General features: G+C 47.0%; 1 protein-coding gene across 2 annotated transcripts in view; it reads right to left on the bottom strand.

Annotated features, from left to right (window-relative positions):
* Slc7a7 (solute carrier family 7 member 7) overlaps positions 1 to 17187 on the bottom strand; it is a 49672-nt gene that overhangs the window by 9577 nt on the left and 22908 nt on the right. For both annotated transcript variants that reach the window (XM_026777685.1, XM_026777686.1), the window contains exon 3: positions 611 to 736. In XM_026777685.1, the coding sequence (XP_026633486.1) occupies positions 611 to 736 (126 nt within the window). The remainder of the gene's footprint in view (positions 1 to 610; positions 737 to 17187) is intronic.

Genomic DNA, 17187 nt, shown 5'->3' with positions numbered 1-17187 from the left:
GCTAGTTCCAGGACAGGCTCCAAAACCACAGAGAAACCCTGTCTCGAAAAACCAAAAAAAAAAAAATTTACCATTAGGGACTTGTGGAAGATCATCTGGGTGATCTGTCTGGGGGCTTTGTTGTTTTGTTTTAAAATAGGGTCTCACCGTGTATCCTGGCTGGTGTGGGCCTCAAACTCGGAGATCCACTCTACCTCTGACTGCTGGAATAATAAAGCACCCAGTTTTTTGTTTTTATTTTGAGATGGGGTCTTCTGTGTCTCAGGCTGGCCTCAAATTATGTATGTAGCTGAGTGTGATCTTTAACTTCTGCTCCTCTGATTGCCACCTCATTCTGCCCGGCGTAAGGCAGGTCATTCTGGGGCCTGTTTCCTCACCTGTATAAAAGGAATAATAATAGTGCCTACCAAACACGGTATTTGGAGACTTAAATAAGGCAAGTAATCAGCTCCTAATGTTAAAGTAAGGCCAAAGTTGTAGATCTGAGATCTACGGCTTGCCTAGCATGGCCCAGAACTCTGGGTTTGATCCCCAACACTCCAAAGAAAAAAGAAAAAAAAAGGAAATGTTTAAATAAAGACTAGTTGTTAGTTGGGATTGTTTTCCTTACCCTGGCCAAGTGTAACAACGCCTGCAATGATAACAGCAATCAGCGCCAACACTTTAGCATAGGTGAAAATGTCTTGGACCAAGGTTCCCCACTTGACATAGGCACAGTTAATGAAGGTTAAGAGACCTGAAAGAAAAAGAATACTGATGGTGACCTACCCTTCCCACCTGGAGGGCCTCAAACTCCAGCGCACTAGACGTCAAGATGAACCCATCAAGAACTCAGCTGTGTATCTGGGCTGTGCCTGTTCGCCCCCATTAGCCTCAGTGTCATCACTGCAAGGCATTTGGTGACCGCCTCCTCTTCCACAGCGACACTCCCAAACCCTCGTATCTCAAACTGGAGTCACAGAGCAAGGTGGCAAAATTCCTGGCCACAGATGAGGGAGGCACCTGGGAGTTGTACAGATTAGCGGTGTATTCTGGTCCTAGGCTCTTTAAAGTCAGTCTCTCCTTTCTATACACACGTGTACACACACACACACACACACACAGGTCTAATACCCAACATCCTGGCTCTATGCTGTTGCTGTTAACGCTGACAAATCCTGCTGTAACTTATTCAGTGTCTAGGCCAGCAGGTCAGCGTGCATGTCCAAGGACTAGAATGAAGACCAAACTTCCTGTCCCCTGCCCATCGACCCCACTATTTGTTTTGTGCTTGGTAAAATTCTTGCAGCTAAAAATGTCATGCCCAAATCCATGGGGTCCCCACAAAAGCCAACAAAGGAGACCAAATCCCTTATGTAAAAGTAAAGAGCCTTTATTTTAATCAAGTTTGCAAACTCGGTCTTTCCTCATGTCCAATGTATTGGAATATCCAGAGAGCCCCAAGCTCAATTAGAATTGGGTTTTTTTATAGTAGTAAAGTGGGGGTGAGGGGTCTCTGAGGTTCAGGACCCCTGACTGGCTGACATTTGTCTAGGGGTGTCCTGGTGAGGTGCGCTGGCAGGTGATCCTATCTACAGCGGTTGGAATGTCAGGTGTTTCCTTTGAATGGTCTGCCCTTGGGTGGGGGTCCCTTGGGTGGGGGTCGGGTTATCTCAGCTTGTCGTTCTTTCCTGCTACCAGGTATTGCTTCAGGGTAAACTACTGAGACTCAGGCCTCTTAAATTTATCTGTGGCCAGAGTCCCAGGTGATAATGGTTGGAAGTAGAGAAGTTCCTTTGTGTGACCTGCCCAGACTTAGATTATCATGGCTGACCCCCACAAAAACAAGTTCCTATAGAAAAAGGGCAGGGCACTTTTCCTGCCTGGACGTTCCTCAAGCCCTTCTACCCTTCTACCCGGATGAACTCAGAGAAGTTTGTAGCAGGTCATGACAGTCTCTCACATAGGGTTATGGCGTATGAACATACACATTTCCCTATAAAGAGCCAATCTCTTTCATCAAACACTCAGAGTAGTGGCAGGGGGTTCAGCTCAGTGGTAGACAGTGTGTTGAAATGCATGAAGCCCTAGGCTCAAATCTTTTCACCCGATAAATAAATAAATAAATAAATAAATAAATAAATAAATAAATAAATAAATAAATAAGAATCTCAGAAAAATTCATTAGCCCAAAAGTTACAATCCAATACTTTGGAAGAAATTCAAGAAGGGAAGCCCACGCATGCTGTGAGGCTGGCTGGCAGCCCAGGGCTTCTGGATCCGGAAGGAAGAAAGGGCAAACAATCCAGAGACAGGGAATCAACGCACAGCTTCTTCTAGCTCAGCAACCGGAAATCCCCCGAGGAGTACCTGACTGGCAAGTCTCCCTACCAAGGCTCTCAGAGAAAAGCTAGCCTTGCCAGTAAGAAAGAGGTCTTGTATGATCCAAGCCAACAACACAATTAAAACAACAACAACAAAACAAACTTTCCAAGTCCAAGGGCAGTGGCTCAAGACTTTCAGCACTTAGAAAACTGAGACAGGAGGATTGCCTAATATTAGTTCCAAAGAAGAATCACTTCCCAAACCTGCAAAAAGCAGCCCAAATATCCGGAAATGAGCTCAACCTGAACCATAGGGAGATTTCTGGAGGTTAGATAAAAGCCAACATTCCTCCAGCACTTGTGAAGCCAGTGCAGTCCACCCAAAGAAGTCATTTCCCCCTACCTGTGGGAACTTATCAGCATCCTAAGGCCTCCAGGCTCCCTCAGTATCACAGGTACCTGCCACACATTTCAAAGTCCACCCAAGTATCCTAACCCTTCTCACATTCTCCCCTAGCTAAATTCCCTCCAGTTCATGGGCTTCCCTCTCCCTTCAGCTAGTCGTACTTCTTTTTTTTGTTGGTTTTTTTTTGTTTGTTTGTTTGGGTTTTTTTTTTGACTCGATAGAGTCTTTAATAGTCTCTCTGAAATTTTACAATTTAGGCCTCCATCTTCCGCACTGCTCTTTTATTTATTTATTTTTATTAAAAATTTCCGCCTCCTACCCTCCTCCTCCCCGCCTCCCTTCCCCCCCTCCCCCCACTCCTCACCCCACCCTGTACTTCTTATAACCCAACTATAGTCGCTATGCTCTCTCCTCTATCTCTCTCTTTCTCTCTCTCTCCTGCTTCTTTCACTGTTTTCTTATTCCTATCCCCTGCTATCCCTCTCTTCAGATAGCTCTGTCCATGTCCAGTCTCTGCCTACGTTCGGTCTACTTCTTCCTCTCTCTACTCTGGACCCCGCGCCCCACTACAAGGAAAACCTTCCCCTTGACCACACCGTGGAGCAGTCGTGTTGTTAGTTTACATACCTACAAATTTTAACTTGAGGCCAGCCTGGATTACATAGTGAATCTCAAGGCAGCCTGGGCTATAGAGACCTTGCCTCAGAAGGAAAGAAAGCAACCTTAAACCCTCAGGGTCCGCAGACTTCCTGTTTGCTAGCCCCTAGTTTCATTCTCATTTTAACCCAGAGGCCAGTGCACAGGAAGCAGGGAAAATTAGCCATCTTCTATTCCAATCTTTTTCTAACCGGTGTGTGGGTGTGGGCGCACGCACACGTGAGTGCAGGCACATACGCAAGCCAATGTCAGGTGTCTTCCACGATCACGTCTCCACCTTATGTTTTGTTATAATTATTTTCATGTCACAGCACGCATGGAGGTCAGAGAACAACTTGAGGGGGACAGTTATCTCCTTTTACTTGGTGACAGGAGCCTTTACTGACTGAGCCAGCTTGCCAACTCTCCACCCTCCTTTTCGGAGATATTCTCGCTGCACCAGGAGCACATTGCCCTTTCCCCAACCACTGGACAACCTGGCATTTTCAGCAGGTGCTGAGGATCTGAACTCAGGTCTCCTTGCTTGAACAGCAGGCACTCTGCCCTGTGAGCTATCTCTGCGGGGGGCCCCCTTCTGCTTCCGTTCTATTAATCGCCTACATTGTTTTCTAATTTTACTGAGGGGCTTTCCAGCTCTATCAAATACATGTCTCCGTGCCTAATAGACATGACAACAAACAACCGAACCTTATCAGAAGGCTGAGCAAACATGTACCCATCTCCAGGTCAGCCCAGTGCTAAGTTAATAATTAAAGGCACAAGTGGCCTGACTCCTCAGTAATCCCACAGAATGAAGCTCCTGTCTCTTGCCCTCTACCAGCCTGACACAGGCTGATCTTCCTCAGCAATCACCCAGCCCTTCCTCCCCACTGGACTTCCACCCTCTGCTGCCTGGAGCAGGTCTCCCCACCCTGTGATCTCTAATCCTTACCTTCAGGCTTGACTCTGACTTAGAAACACAACACAAACCGGGTTTCCTTAAGAAACACCAGCACATATGCCGCATGCCTGACCGGGAGAGTGGGAGGGATCCCCTAGGACTGGAACCCCCCCCCCCCCGCAGAGATGAAGACATTCTACAGTGAAACTTCTGCCCCTCACAACATGGCTAGCCAACTATTGAAGCAATGGTCTCCAAGAAGTTGGAATTTCCCTAGGAGTCTCATGCTGGGAGAAGAAAAAGGTTGAAGCCTGGTGCCAACGGGAGGAAAATCTTGTCTCGCTCTAAGAGATTTCACACAATTCTGATAACTTCTCAGACCACATTGCAAGAGAGACTAGAGCTAAGACAATGGGGGGCCAGGATGGACCAAATCACTGTTACTGGAACCACTTAGCTGTGTGTACGTCTTACCCTCTATGTCAGCCTAAACCTTCTATTAGGACCTCTTCACTAGTTCCCTTCCCAGTGCAGCCATGTGGAGTCAGTCTCCCCGCCCCATTTCCACTCTTTGTGTCTCTTTGAGTGGCCTACTATGGACCAGGGTGGCCCAGCCTCGCTCTGTAAGGTTTCCAGGGCCCAGCGTCTTCCCCTAGCAACTCTGGTAACACAGCAAGTTCCTGGTTGGGCTATAGGTCACAGCATGGAACTGGAGTAGATATAAGGGAATCGTTCTAGTTCACAGAGTCTGCAGTTCTTCACCACAGGGCTCTTGGCTCACTTCCATTTGTGGACATAAGCACAGGAAAGTAGCAACAGACAACTCACTCCCCTTTCCTACAGCAACCCCTGCCATGAGAATGTGGAGCAGTGGTTCACAACCTTCCTAAGAAGACCTTTTATTTTTTTTAAAGATTTATTTATTTATTATGTATACAACATTCTGCCTCGATGTATGCCTGCACACCAGAGGAGGGCAGCAGATCTCAGTACCAGATGGTTGTGAGCCACCATGTGGTTGCTGGGAATTGAACTCAGGACCTCTGGAAGAGCAGCCAGTGCTCTTAACCTCTGAGCCATCTCTCTAGCCCCAAGGAGACCTTTTAATACAGTTCCTTCTATGTGGTGACCCCCAACCATAAAATTATTCTATCGCTACTTCATAACTGTAATTGTGCTATTGTTATGATCGCAATATAAATACCTAATATGCAGGATATCTGATATGTGTGACCCATGTGAAAGGGTCATTCGACACCCCAGCCCACCCCTGCCGTGGGGGTCGTGACCCACAGGTTGAAAACCACTGATGTAGAGGTTGTTTATACTTTGATCCCTATTGCTTCTCCACCCATTCACTTCATCCTTCTTGTTACATCCACGTTCCCTGCTACCGTGCTTTTGTTTCAGCCCCAGACCGAGCGTCATGCCCTGCTCTACTCCGTGGGGAGGGAGGCTCAGTCTGGAAGCTGTACAGAGGGTGAGGCACTGAGAACTGCTGGCTTGCCCCTTCCACAGCTCCCTGCTTCCTCCAGAGCTCCTGGCCCTGGGAACAGGAAATGAATAAGGCAAGCCTTAGTGGCTGAGCAGGCTTTTTGTCCCCACCCGTAACAGATACAGCTGACCAGAGTCCCCAGAGCTCTGCCAAATGCATGGCTCTTGAAACAAAGCCCAACCTCCTGCCTCAGAGTCAGAGACACAAGAGGAAAAGTCGGGGTAGGATGACACAGATGTAACTATAAGTTACAGATGGATGCCTGAACCTTCTACCTCTGGGAGTAATTCAGTCCCCACCCAGCACTGAGCCAAGCCCATGGGAGGATTGACTAAAATGACCTTTAACCTTGACCCAGCTGCTTCTCCGTCCCCGTCCCCGCTTTAACTTCAGGGGGAAAGCAGCTGCTGCCCAGATGTTACTCCTGTAACCTGAAGAGGCACTCCAGGATAGGACATCCCAGCAGATACGAGGTCCCCAGGGAGGAGGCTGACTCTGCCACTGAGGTAGAGAACCAGCACTAGAACAAACCAGAAATTCCCAGTTCAGGTTGTTTGGAAGAGGAACAAAGAGGGGTCTAGCAATTAAGAGAACTTGTTGTTCTTGCCAAAGACCCAGGTCAGGTTCCCAGCGCCCACACAGCATCTCACCCATAACTCCAGTTCTAGGGGACCATACACTCTGTCCTGAGCTCCGCAGGTTCCTGCATGCAGGTGACACATACATACACTCAGGTATATATAAAATAGTTTGTACTCAAAAAGGAACAATGTCTTTAGCTGCTCTGATCAAGGCCCAGGTTTGTTCCAAATAGTCTAAAGTCCCACAAACACACTGTAAGTCCTTATCCTGTAGAGATTAACCCTGAAGTCTTTATAAGTTAAATGTTAATGATGCCTTAGATAAGCCTCAGTAGTCTCAGGGCAGTGACAACAGTTCACGCTGTGCTGGACCACCCCCCTCCATGCTCATTTTGCCATTTGCTCTGCGTTTGCATTGATACGTGTCTCTCAGTAATAGAGAGGTGATGTCTAGCAAAGGATGCTCAAGGAGTCGATGCTTCTTTTCCCATTTTGTACATATTTTATAATCTTTATTAGGAAAGCAAACTGTTTCTTTTTCTAATCTGATAACGTGCACCACATGCCACAATTCCAGAACTTCTCTCTGGTCCTGAATCTGCCCTGGCCTGTTTTCCTTGGCACGACTTGTCCTTCACCATAGGCATTTATTTTCTTTAAAGTGTTTACTTCCTTACTTTTATATGTGTGTGTATGTATATGTATGTGTGTGTATGAGTGCCCCATTGTCTGCATGGACACCACACCAGAGCATGACCTGGGAAAGCCAGAGGCTTGACTTACAGGCAGATGCAAGCCACTCATTGTAGTGCAAACCAGGTCCTCTGCAAGAGCAGCAAGCGCTCTCCTCTGCCCTGATTTTCATGCACAATTACAATAGCAGACCTGGTTGTACATGGTGGTGCAGGTCTTTAGTCCCACCACTGGGGAGGCAGAGGCTGGTGAACCTCTGATTTTGAGGCCAGTCCAGTCTACATAGTGAGTTCCAGGCTAGTCAAGGCTACATAGTAAGACCCTGCCTCAAATTAGAGAGAGAGACAGAGAGAGAGAGACAGAGAGAGAGAGAGAGAGAGAGAGAGAGAGAGAGAGAGAGAGAGAGAGAGAGAGAGAGAGAGAGAGAGAGAGAGAGAGACAGAGACAGAGACAGAGACAGAGACAGAGAGAGAGCACTTTAGAAAAAGTGTTGCAAATGGAACCCAAGAGTCCAAGAGTGTTGTTAGCCACCCTTCTCCTTAAGACACGCTTATGAGGCTGGCATCTTCATGCCCCTTCTAAGATATGGGCCACATCTCTTAACTCCCTACATGCAGGCAGAGAACTGGGAGTACTCAGCGGAACTGTTCACTACACTAGTTAGAAAACAAAAAAAAAGAAGTAAAATCTCTAGGCAGGCCTCACTATCTTGCCACAATCAAAGACTACAACTATGACCTCGATGGAGGGAGCAGGCACACCTTTTTATGGTAGAGCCTCATACAAACCTCTTTTCGGATCGTACACCCCAGTTCTAGCAAATCCATCCAATTATTGTCTTTCACTGTTCGACTCTAACCGGGTACCATAATGATTGCTAGTGTCTTCTTGGAGTAAAAAGTCAAAGATGCTTCCCGGTCTTGCTTAGGGTAATTGTAGGTACACGTCACCAGCTTCTTTCTGATTTATGGAGCAATTCCTCCAGCCTTATCCATCTTGCTGTGTAGCACCAGATAGCTTCGAAATACTCATGATTTGGGGCTAGGAGAGGGTTCGATGAGCAGGAATGCTTGCCACGCACACCAGCATGAGGATCTGAGTTCGGGTCTCCAGCACCAACCTCAAAAGTCAGGCACAGTGTACTGCAACTATGCCGTGTGGGGCACAGCTAGGAGGGTCCCTGGGCTTCCTGTTACCAGGTCCAGGTTCGGTGGGAGCGTATTTGAAAAGAAGCAGGAAGCATACAGAAGAGCATCTGCCGTGGGCAGGGCATGCATGCACACAGAACATGCTCACCTTTTCCCATCTTCACCCTGCTTCTCCTTGCCTCCAATTTCAGTTTAACGCTCCCTTAAACACATCTCTCCTATTGCATCTTAGGTAAAATCAAATATAAACATCTCTCTACCAAGCATGTGAACCTGCTCTATTCCCTGCCCCAACTCTGTCTGGCAGGAGGGTTTACAGTCAAGTACTGTGTGGGCTGCATCCTTTTTTCAGAAGAGGGCATCAGATCCCCTGAAGCTATCATTGCGGGCTCTTGTGAGCAGTCTGGTCCTCTCCGAGAGCAGCAAACACCCTTAACCACTGAGCCATCCTCTCTCCAGCCTCCTGCTCTGCGATCTTCATTCCTTCACAAGCACGTCCTTCAGCTGACAAGAAGAACAATGAACACTCCACAGAATTCAGTTTGCTGTCGTGAGTGTCAGTGCGACCAGTGGCTTATTATTATTATTATTAATTATTATTATTATTTGGCATCTTCTAATAGGTAGTATCATTTCCCCATAGCAACGTGTAGAAGGATGGCAGTCCACAGGCTTAGCTGTCCCAAGCACAGCCTCATCACACTGTGCAGAAACTACACATCCCTGCACTAGACCAGCTGTAGTGGAGTCAGAGAGTGTGTCAGGTATGGTCGGTCCTCCTGAACATTCTACACTGGTTTTCCAGAAGGCCTAACGTAAGCTATCTGGAAAAGCCTCGTCACTCTTTCTTCGTCTTTCTCCTTTCCTCTGTTAGATGCCTGTTTTTCTTGTTGTTGTTTGTTTGTTTTGTTTTGTTTTGCTTTTCCCCTAATGCTACTTTGGATCTTGGGGCTGACCTCAAATTCACTTTCGTCTGGCTTGACTTCCCGATGCTCTTGCCTCCACCTCCCCAGTACTGAGATTACTGCTTGTACCACCATGCCTGGCTTAAGATCACATTTTCTCTTCCTGGCTTTCTCACGTGATTTCCTCCCAGGTGCTAGTCTAGCTTCAGAAGAGTTTCACTGACTCAGGCCTCATAGGTGAAGAAGACACAAACACAAAATGATCATGGGCCACTGAATCAGACCCCTCCCCGTGTTCTTCCTGAAGCTCAGTCAGCACTTTAACCCCCAAGGCTCTGACATCTCTGCGGAAGCAAGCACAGAATTTGTACATCCCTTTTCAAAGCAACTAGAGGGCAAGCAAGACAACTCAGTGGGTCAAGGTGCCTGCACCCAGCCAAGCCTGACAACCCAGATTTGATCCCCAGGACCAGAATGGTGGAAAGAGAACCAGATCCCACCCATAGTTTTCCCCTGGCCTTCACAGGTACACCCTGGTGCGTGTGCACATGCACGCACACGCGCGTGTGCACACACACATAATACATAAATAAAGTGCAATTTTTTGGAAGTAGCCTGATCCTTAATGTTTGCTGAGCTCTCAGTTCAGTTCAAATTCTCAGAAACCAGGCATGAGGCCTGAGCAGGCCTAAGAATCTCCTGCCACATGGAGGCTCCTGGAGTTCTGATTCAGGACATCAGGACAGGGTTTCCCAGGGCAGTATGGTGATGGAGTGGGGGACACACCACATACACAGACACATACACAGACACACACACACATAATACATACAAAGACACACACACACACAACCACTTTGCTTTTCACTGAGGTAACCAGCAAGATAATCACACACAGACCAACTTGGAGCAGAGCATGCCTGACCTCTCACTTACCTGGGGCCCCTCCGTCCCTGCAGCTCACTGCCATCACTGGACAAGCTCCAGTGCCGCCCACAGCAATGAAGTCAGAACCTCTGCTGTCAAGTTGTTAAAGCTCCAGGTAGCCATAACAACACTGAGAACTACTCTTCTGCCTCCTGCAACGGGAGACTCCCAGCAGTGGTTTGGCTTCCTCAAGTCTTGTCTTCCCACAGACTCCCATCTTCTCTGACAGCTCAGATACTTTCAGGAAGGGAGTTGGCAAGGAATGCTTTGGGGTTTGGGTTTTTTTTTCCTCTGGATGAGCTGAGAGTGGTAGCCCATGCCTTTAGTAAGGCAGATCTCTATGAGTTTGAGGCTAGCCTGGTCTACATAGTGAGACCCTGTCTTATAAATAAACAAACAAATAAATAAATAAATAAATAGACCAAGGAGGCCACAGAGATGGCTCAGCAGCTATAAGCACTAGATCACTAGATGCTCTTTCAGAGAAACCAGGTTTGATTCCCAGCACCCACATGGTAATTCACAGCCATCTGTAGCTTCAATTCCAGGGGGTCCCACACCCTCTTGTGGTCTCCTTAGGCATCAGGCATGAACAGAGTGCACAGATACGCATGCAGGTAAAACACCCATACACACAAAATAAGCACTTTTTAAAATTCTCTGGATAATTCCCTTGTACAGTCCGGATTCGGGCCCACTGTCCGAAGCTCCTCTCTCCGCCTCCTCTAGACCATTCCCTTGGTACTTCTGAAGTGGAGACAAAGGTAACAGAGAAAAGAGACAAGAATAAACCCCTAAGAGCTGTATCGGGGCTGGAGAGATGGCTTAGAGGTTAAGAGCACTGACTGCTCTCCCAGAGGTTGTGAGTTCAGTTCCCAGCACCCACATAGAGGCTCACAACCATCTACAATGAGATCTGGTGCCGTCTCCTGATGTGCAGGGATACATGCAGGCAGAACACTGCATACATAATAAATAAATAAATCTTTAAAAAAAAAAGCTCTATCAACCAATTAGAACAGCTCCGCCCCTTCACTTCTGCTCCCAAATTCATATTGATCCTATACTAGCAATAACCCAAGACTCTGATGCCACCCTAATTGTTAAGGTAACTGTGGGACATGACCTCACCTCTAACTTAAGATGGCTCTTGGGAAAACCTTTCCAAAATAGGAAAGTAGGAATTCAAGGGGCAAAAGTCAGTCGGATGCCCCGCTGTCCCACCTCATTAGTCACAAGCTCATGAGATCAGTCATTCTAGTCAGGAAAAACTGCACACATGGTCAAAGATCTCAGACAGACACGCACAGAGATCCGAAGTCCTGCGCCAGTCAGCTCCTGGTGCCTGCCCGCCCTCCCCTCTGCCAGTCCACTTCCACAGAAGCCTCAGGCCTCAGCCCAACTCTCAAGAGTTCACAGCATGAAATGCCTTGTCTCAAAGGTGCTGAATCTCGAGTTCTATCTTCTGTATAGTCAGCAAACCAACATCTCCTGGAGCTCCTATTAGCACCTACAGTTCAGTAGGGCCAAAAGTGAGACACGCAAAGACATTTGCCTGCTCCCCAAAGAACGGTAGGTGCCCTGTCCACGGCCCTCAGCAAACGCTGCTGGATGACTGGGGCAGGAGGTGAGCTAAAGACATGTCCTGTTAACAAGAGGGGAAAAGCTAAACCAAAATAACTAGTTTGCAGTGAGCGACAATAGGCAGGAACAGCAGTGTCCAACCTTGCTAACGGTGGCCAGAGCATGCCAGCTCTGAGAAAGGGTCAGTCGGACAGGCACTGACTTCTGGATGCTCAGAAAGCTCTACCTCTGCCTCTTCTGCAGAACTGACAAAAGAAAAGCTTCAGCTTTCTTTTCCTCTTTTTTTTTGTTGTTGTTGTTGTTTGTTTATCAAGACAGGGTTTCTTTGTGTAGCCCTGGCTGTCCTGGAACTTGCTCTGTAGACCAGGCTGACCTCAAACTTACAGAGATCCACCTGCCTCTGCTTCCAGAGAGCTAGAATTAAAGGCGTGTGCCACCATGCCCAGCTTTCCTCTTTGAAATTATTTTATTAGTTTACATGTATGTGTGTTTCACCTGCATGTGCACCATGTGTGAGCCTGATACACTAAGCAACAAGAAGAGGGCACCAGACCTCCGAGAACTGGAGTTACAGACAGTCATAAGCCAGCATGAGAGTGCTGGGAATTGAACCTGGGTCTTCTGGAAGAGCAGCCAGTGCTCTTAACCACTGATCCATCTCTCCAGCCCCCTCTGCTTTCTTTTCTGCTCTCTGGGATAGTACAAAATTAAAACTGTTTTTAGGTTTTAAAAAGACAGAATTCAGAAAATAAAATTTTTAGACACTAAAAGAAGTAGATGGTATGCCTTACTACCAAGTATGCTCCAGGCCTGTGTGTGTGTACACATGTTTTCTAATATAGCCTGACAATATATTTTATTTTTAAATTATTTTTATTGCATTTACTTGCTAGGAGTGCATGCATAACACACATATTTAGGTCGAGGGCAACCTGCAGGAATTGGTTCTCTCTTTCCACCACATGGGTCACCATCAAACTCAAGTCATCAAGATCCAAGGCGAGCTCGTTTCTAAGCACTGAGCCTTCTTGAGATCCAGTTGTAAACTAGGCGGTGGTGGCGCACACCTTTAATCCCAGCACTTGGGAGGCAGAGGCAGGCGGATCTCTATGAGTTCGAGGCCAGCCTGGTCTACAGAGCTAATTCCAGGACAGGCTCCAAAGACACAGAGAAACCCTGTCTCGAAAAACAAAAAACAAAACAAAAAAAAAAAAACCCAAGAAATCCAGTTGTATTGTCATTATCTTAGTGCTAAGAAAAATCACATCTTTCAGTCAGCAATCAGCCCTAAGTCTATGTCCCTTTCACCACACCACATTCTCCCTTTTGTACAAACATGTAGGCTTAGAGGAGGAATTCTATATGATGAAGCAGACTGCACCTGCAGAGAACCACAGCAATCCACACAGCTCTGAGAAACCACAACAGCCACCCTCAGATGGAGCTGAGAAAATAATTGGGAAAATAATCCTTTTTAGTAGCCTGAACTGGACTAAGCATTCAATGACTCAACAAGCATCCACATTGAGTTCCCACTGTGCTTCAGACATTGCAAACCTGGCCTTCACAGAAAAACAGAACACAGTCAATTCTAAGAACTGAGCACCAGGAAAGTCCTTGAGAGCAAGCCTCCTGTCTGGGGCTGCAGGGATTGCTGCATAGAAGCTGCCGCTGCATGCATCGGTATTCCTCCCAGAGCCGGCAGCATGTCACTACCCTGAAGATGGAATTGGCAGTGGGTAAAGACACCCTAAGCTGGCCAAGCAGTAAGCAGCGAGCAGCTTCAAGTTCTATCAGCAGTACCGGCCTGCACCACAACAGTCCCACTGGGGGACTGAGCCTGACAAGGGCCAATAAGGAACAGAAATTCGGTTTGCTGTTTTGAAATTATTGCTGTTTGAATGGGGAAAAGATGAAAATGCAGTTGAAATACTGGTCATGCCTTCAAGAGATAAGGACCTTATTCTAAGAAGTGAAAACCCTAAACCAATACAGTTGGCTTAAGATTAAGCCCAGTCCTGCCTGACTCTTTGCCCTTAACCACTATGCATGGATTCCTCTGAAGGGAGGAGGCTATCTCTAGACCATTCCAAGAAGAGCAATTGCTAAGGGCACCCGAAGCCAGAGGAGGTCTTTATTCTTCCCACTGATGACCTCCTTGCTTTCAGAGCCAATTCAGGTGTGGAAGCAAGGGGCTGACAGCAGGTGTTACCTCTGGTGATTTCCAGGGACCATCCTGTCTCCACGTCCAGACTTGCACCTCAGCCAGCACTCAGCTTTTACAGGGGTGCTCATGCTTGCAGGGCAAGCACTGTACCTGCTGAGCCATCTCTCGGCCTTTCCTGGGGAGCCAGGCTAGGTCCTTAGTCATGAAAGAGTTCTACTGATCAACCATACACCTAGCCTCTCCCTTGGCTGCACCCACCCCACCCAAAACACACACACATTCACACAATTTACTGGGTGTGATGGTACACACCTTTAATCCCAGCACTCAGGAGGCCGAGGCAGACGGGTCTCTATGATTTCTAGACCAGCCTGGTCTACATAGTAAGTTCCAGGCCAGCCAGTGAGAATCTGGAGTGAGACAGAGAGACAACAGAGACAGAAAGAGACAAAGACTATCTTCATTCCCTTCCCTCGCGTGTCCCTTGTCCATCAGGCCAAAGTTTCCTTGAGCTCCTGCTTGGGATCTCTTCATTCCAAATGATATTGCCTTCCTTCTTCACATTTCTTCCTGAAAGACTACTCTGAGTATGAACACACCAGCTGTCCTTAAAGAACGCTGCCCTTCCTCTGTGTCCCTCTTTCCCACACCACCACGGCCCAAGGTCATCTCCTCTGTGCCCGGGGTTATCTATTACAACACGATAAGATTCCCAAAAGTATAATAGCAGCCAGCTACCACGACCCTATAAACACGATGAGTCAATTACTGCTAGCAGGGACTGGAGAGATTGCTCAGCAGTTATGAGTGCCTGCTGCTCTTTCCTAAGGACCAGAGCTCAGGTCCACTGGGCAGCTTACAACTGTTTGTAATACTAGCTCCATGGGACCCCACTTCCAGCCTCTGAGTGTACCCAAACCCATGTAGCATACATTCACACAGAAAAACGTACATAAATTAAAAAAAATAAAGCTTTAAAAATAAAATCGCTACTGGATGGTGCCTGGCACAGTATCTCCAACTCAACATATTGAGAACTAATCCCATCAATTCTCTCAAAACTCCTCCTCCTCAAATATGTGATCAATATCAGCACTCACCATTTGTCATCATCGGCCCCAGCCAATCAGATCTAACCAGACCCTTATCCCCCAAACCATGATCTCATGATTCTAGTACAAGCCACAGGATCAACTAGCATACATAACTATCTCTGCTGTGACCTGTATACTTAAAAAAAATCACAGATTCAAAAGTACAGAGTTTCAGGCTGGAGAGATGGCTCTGTGGTTGAGTACATGAGCTGCTCTTGCAGAAGACCCAAGTTCAGTTCCCAGCACCATATCAAGAGGCTCACAGCCACCTGTGACTCTGCTTCCAGGGAGAACCAACACATTTGGCTTCCAACGGCACCTGCACGCTTGTGTACATACCCCACCACACACACACACACACACGCACACACATGCACGCACGCACGCACACACACACATATTTAAAATAAAATCTTAAATAAATAAACTAAAAACTTTTCATGATAAATTAAAGAGAGGCTGGAGAGCTGGCTCCTGCAGAGGAACTGGGTCTAGGTCCCAGCACCCACAGGGCAGCTCACAAACATTGGTAACTCCAGTTCCAGGGGAGTTTGACACACTCTCCTGGCCTCCCTGTATGTGTACCAAGCATGTACATGGTACACATACATACATGCAGGCACTCATATAAAGTAAAAATAAACTACAGAAGTCAGGCACAATAGTGCATGTCCTTAATCTCAACACTTGAGAAGCAGAGACAGGTATAGCTCTGTGAGTTCAAGGCCAGCCTGATCTACATAGATAGTTCCAGAACAGCCAGGGGCTACATAGAAAGATGCTGCCTGAAAAATGAAAATAAATAAATAAATATATACATACATATTAAGTTTTAAAATATAAAAATAGGCCAGCACTCAGGAGGCAGAGTCAGGTAATCTCTGTGAATTCGAGGTCAGCCTGGTCTACAGAGCTAATTCCAGGATAGCCAGAGAAACCCTGTCTCAAAAAAACAAATAAATAAATAAAAATAGACAAAAAGCACCAGGCAATGGTGGGACTCACCTTTAACCCCAGCCCTCAAGAAGCAGAGGCAGGTGGATCACTGTGAGTTTGAGGCCAGCCTGATCTACAAGAGCTAGTTCCAGGACAGCTAGTGCTATTACATAGAGAAACTCTGTCTCGATAAAACAAAAACAAAACAAAATAGACAAAAGGAATTTATGGCCACTCTGCCGACTCCACAGAAGTACTTGAAGAATTCTTCAGACTGGAAGGAAAGTCAAATCCCTCCAAGAGCTACAGGAAATAAACTACACTTGAATAACAGAGAAAGAAAAAAAAGCTACGAACAAAATGGCAGGAACTGATAAACAACTTCCAATGATAACTGAATATCTGTGTTCTCTTCCCCAATCAAAAGAAAGACACTGGCTGGAGAGACGGCTCAGTGGTTAAGAGCATTGCCCGTTCTTCCAAAGGTCCTGAGTTCAATTCCCAGCAACCACATGGTGGCTCACAACCATCTGTAATGAGGTCTGGTGCCCTCTTCCGGCCTGCAGGCATACAGACAGACACAATATTGTATACATAATAAATAAATAAATATTTAAAAAAAAAAGAAAGAAAGACACTGACTGGAAGACTGGATGGAGAAACGGGAGCCATCTACTCACGGCCAAGACTCCCCTCACCACCAAAGACAAACACTACCGCAGGTCGAAGGCCTCAAGAAGATTCCCAAGCACGGGGACCTAGTAAACAAGCGGCTGGAGCTGTTCTGATATCAGACAAATAGATTTCAAAGCAAAACTAGTGAGAAAGAATAAAGACAGTCCTTCATACTGATTAAAGGAACGATTAGCCACAGTACAGTACAGTTCTAAGCATATGTGCCCAAACACAGGAGTGCCAATTTCACAAGACAGGAACTAATGGAAGTTAGACACAGGTTAGCCCCAGCACAGGCGCAGTGGTAGGCTTCAGCACCCCACCTCCAACAAATGACAAGTCACCCTGACCAAAACTAAGGAAATAAGCAGACATAAGCAGTGCTGTCTCTATGTGGATCCTAGCTTTGGGTTTCTGGATCTCTGTGTTTAATCTGGAGTGTCTGTGGTGCTCAGGAGGCTAGAACCTGTGACAGGGGAGATGAAGAGAGAGGAGGACACAGAGGACCGAATGGAACACTAGGGGTTAAAAGTCTAAGCAGGACTTGGGGGTGGGGGTATGGAGGACACAGAAGAGGAGGGGCTCGGGGGAGGGAGATTAATTCAAACTAAGAGTGTATGAAAATCCCTTACGAAAATCTACTTTTAGCCGGGCGGTGGTGGCGCACGCCTTTAATCCCAGCACTCGGGAGGCAGAGGCAGGTGGATCTCTGTGAGTTCGAGACCAGCCTGGTCTA

Source organism: Microtus ochrogaster, unplaced genomic scaffold, assembly GCF_000317375.1.
Source record: "Microtus ochrogaster isolate Prairie Vole_2 unplaced genomic scaffold, MicOch1.0 UNK80, whole genome shotgun sequence".
NCBI classification, from domain to species: domain Eukaryota; kingdom Metazoa; phylum Chordata; class Mammalia; order Rodentia; family Cricetidae; genus Microtus; species Microtus ochrogaster.
The sequence above is the reverse complement of the archived record's forward strand: the minus strand, read 5'-3'. Positions and strand labels throughout refer to the sequence as shown.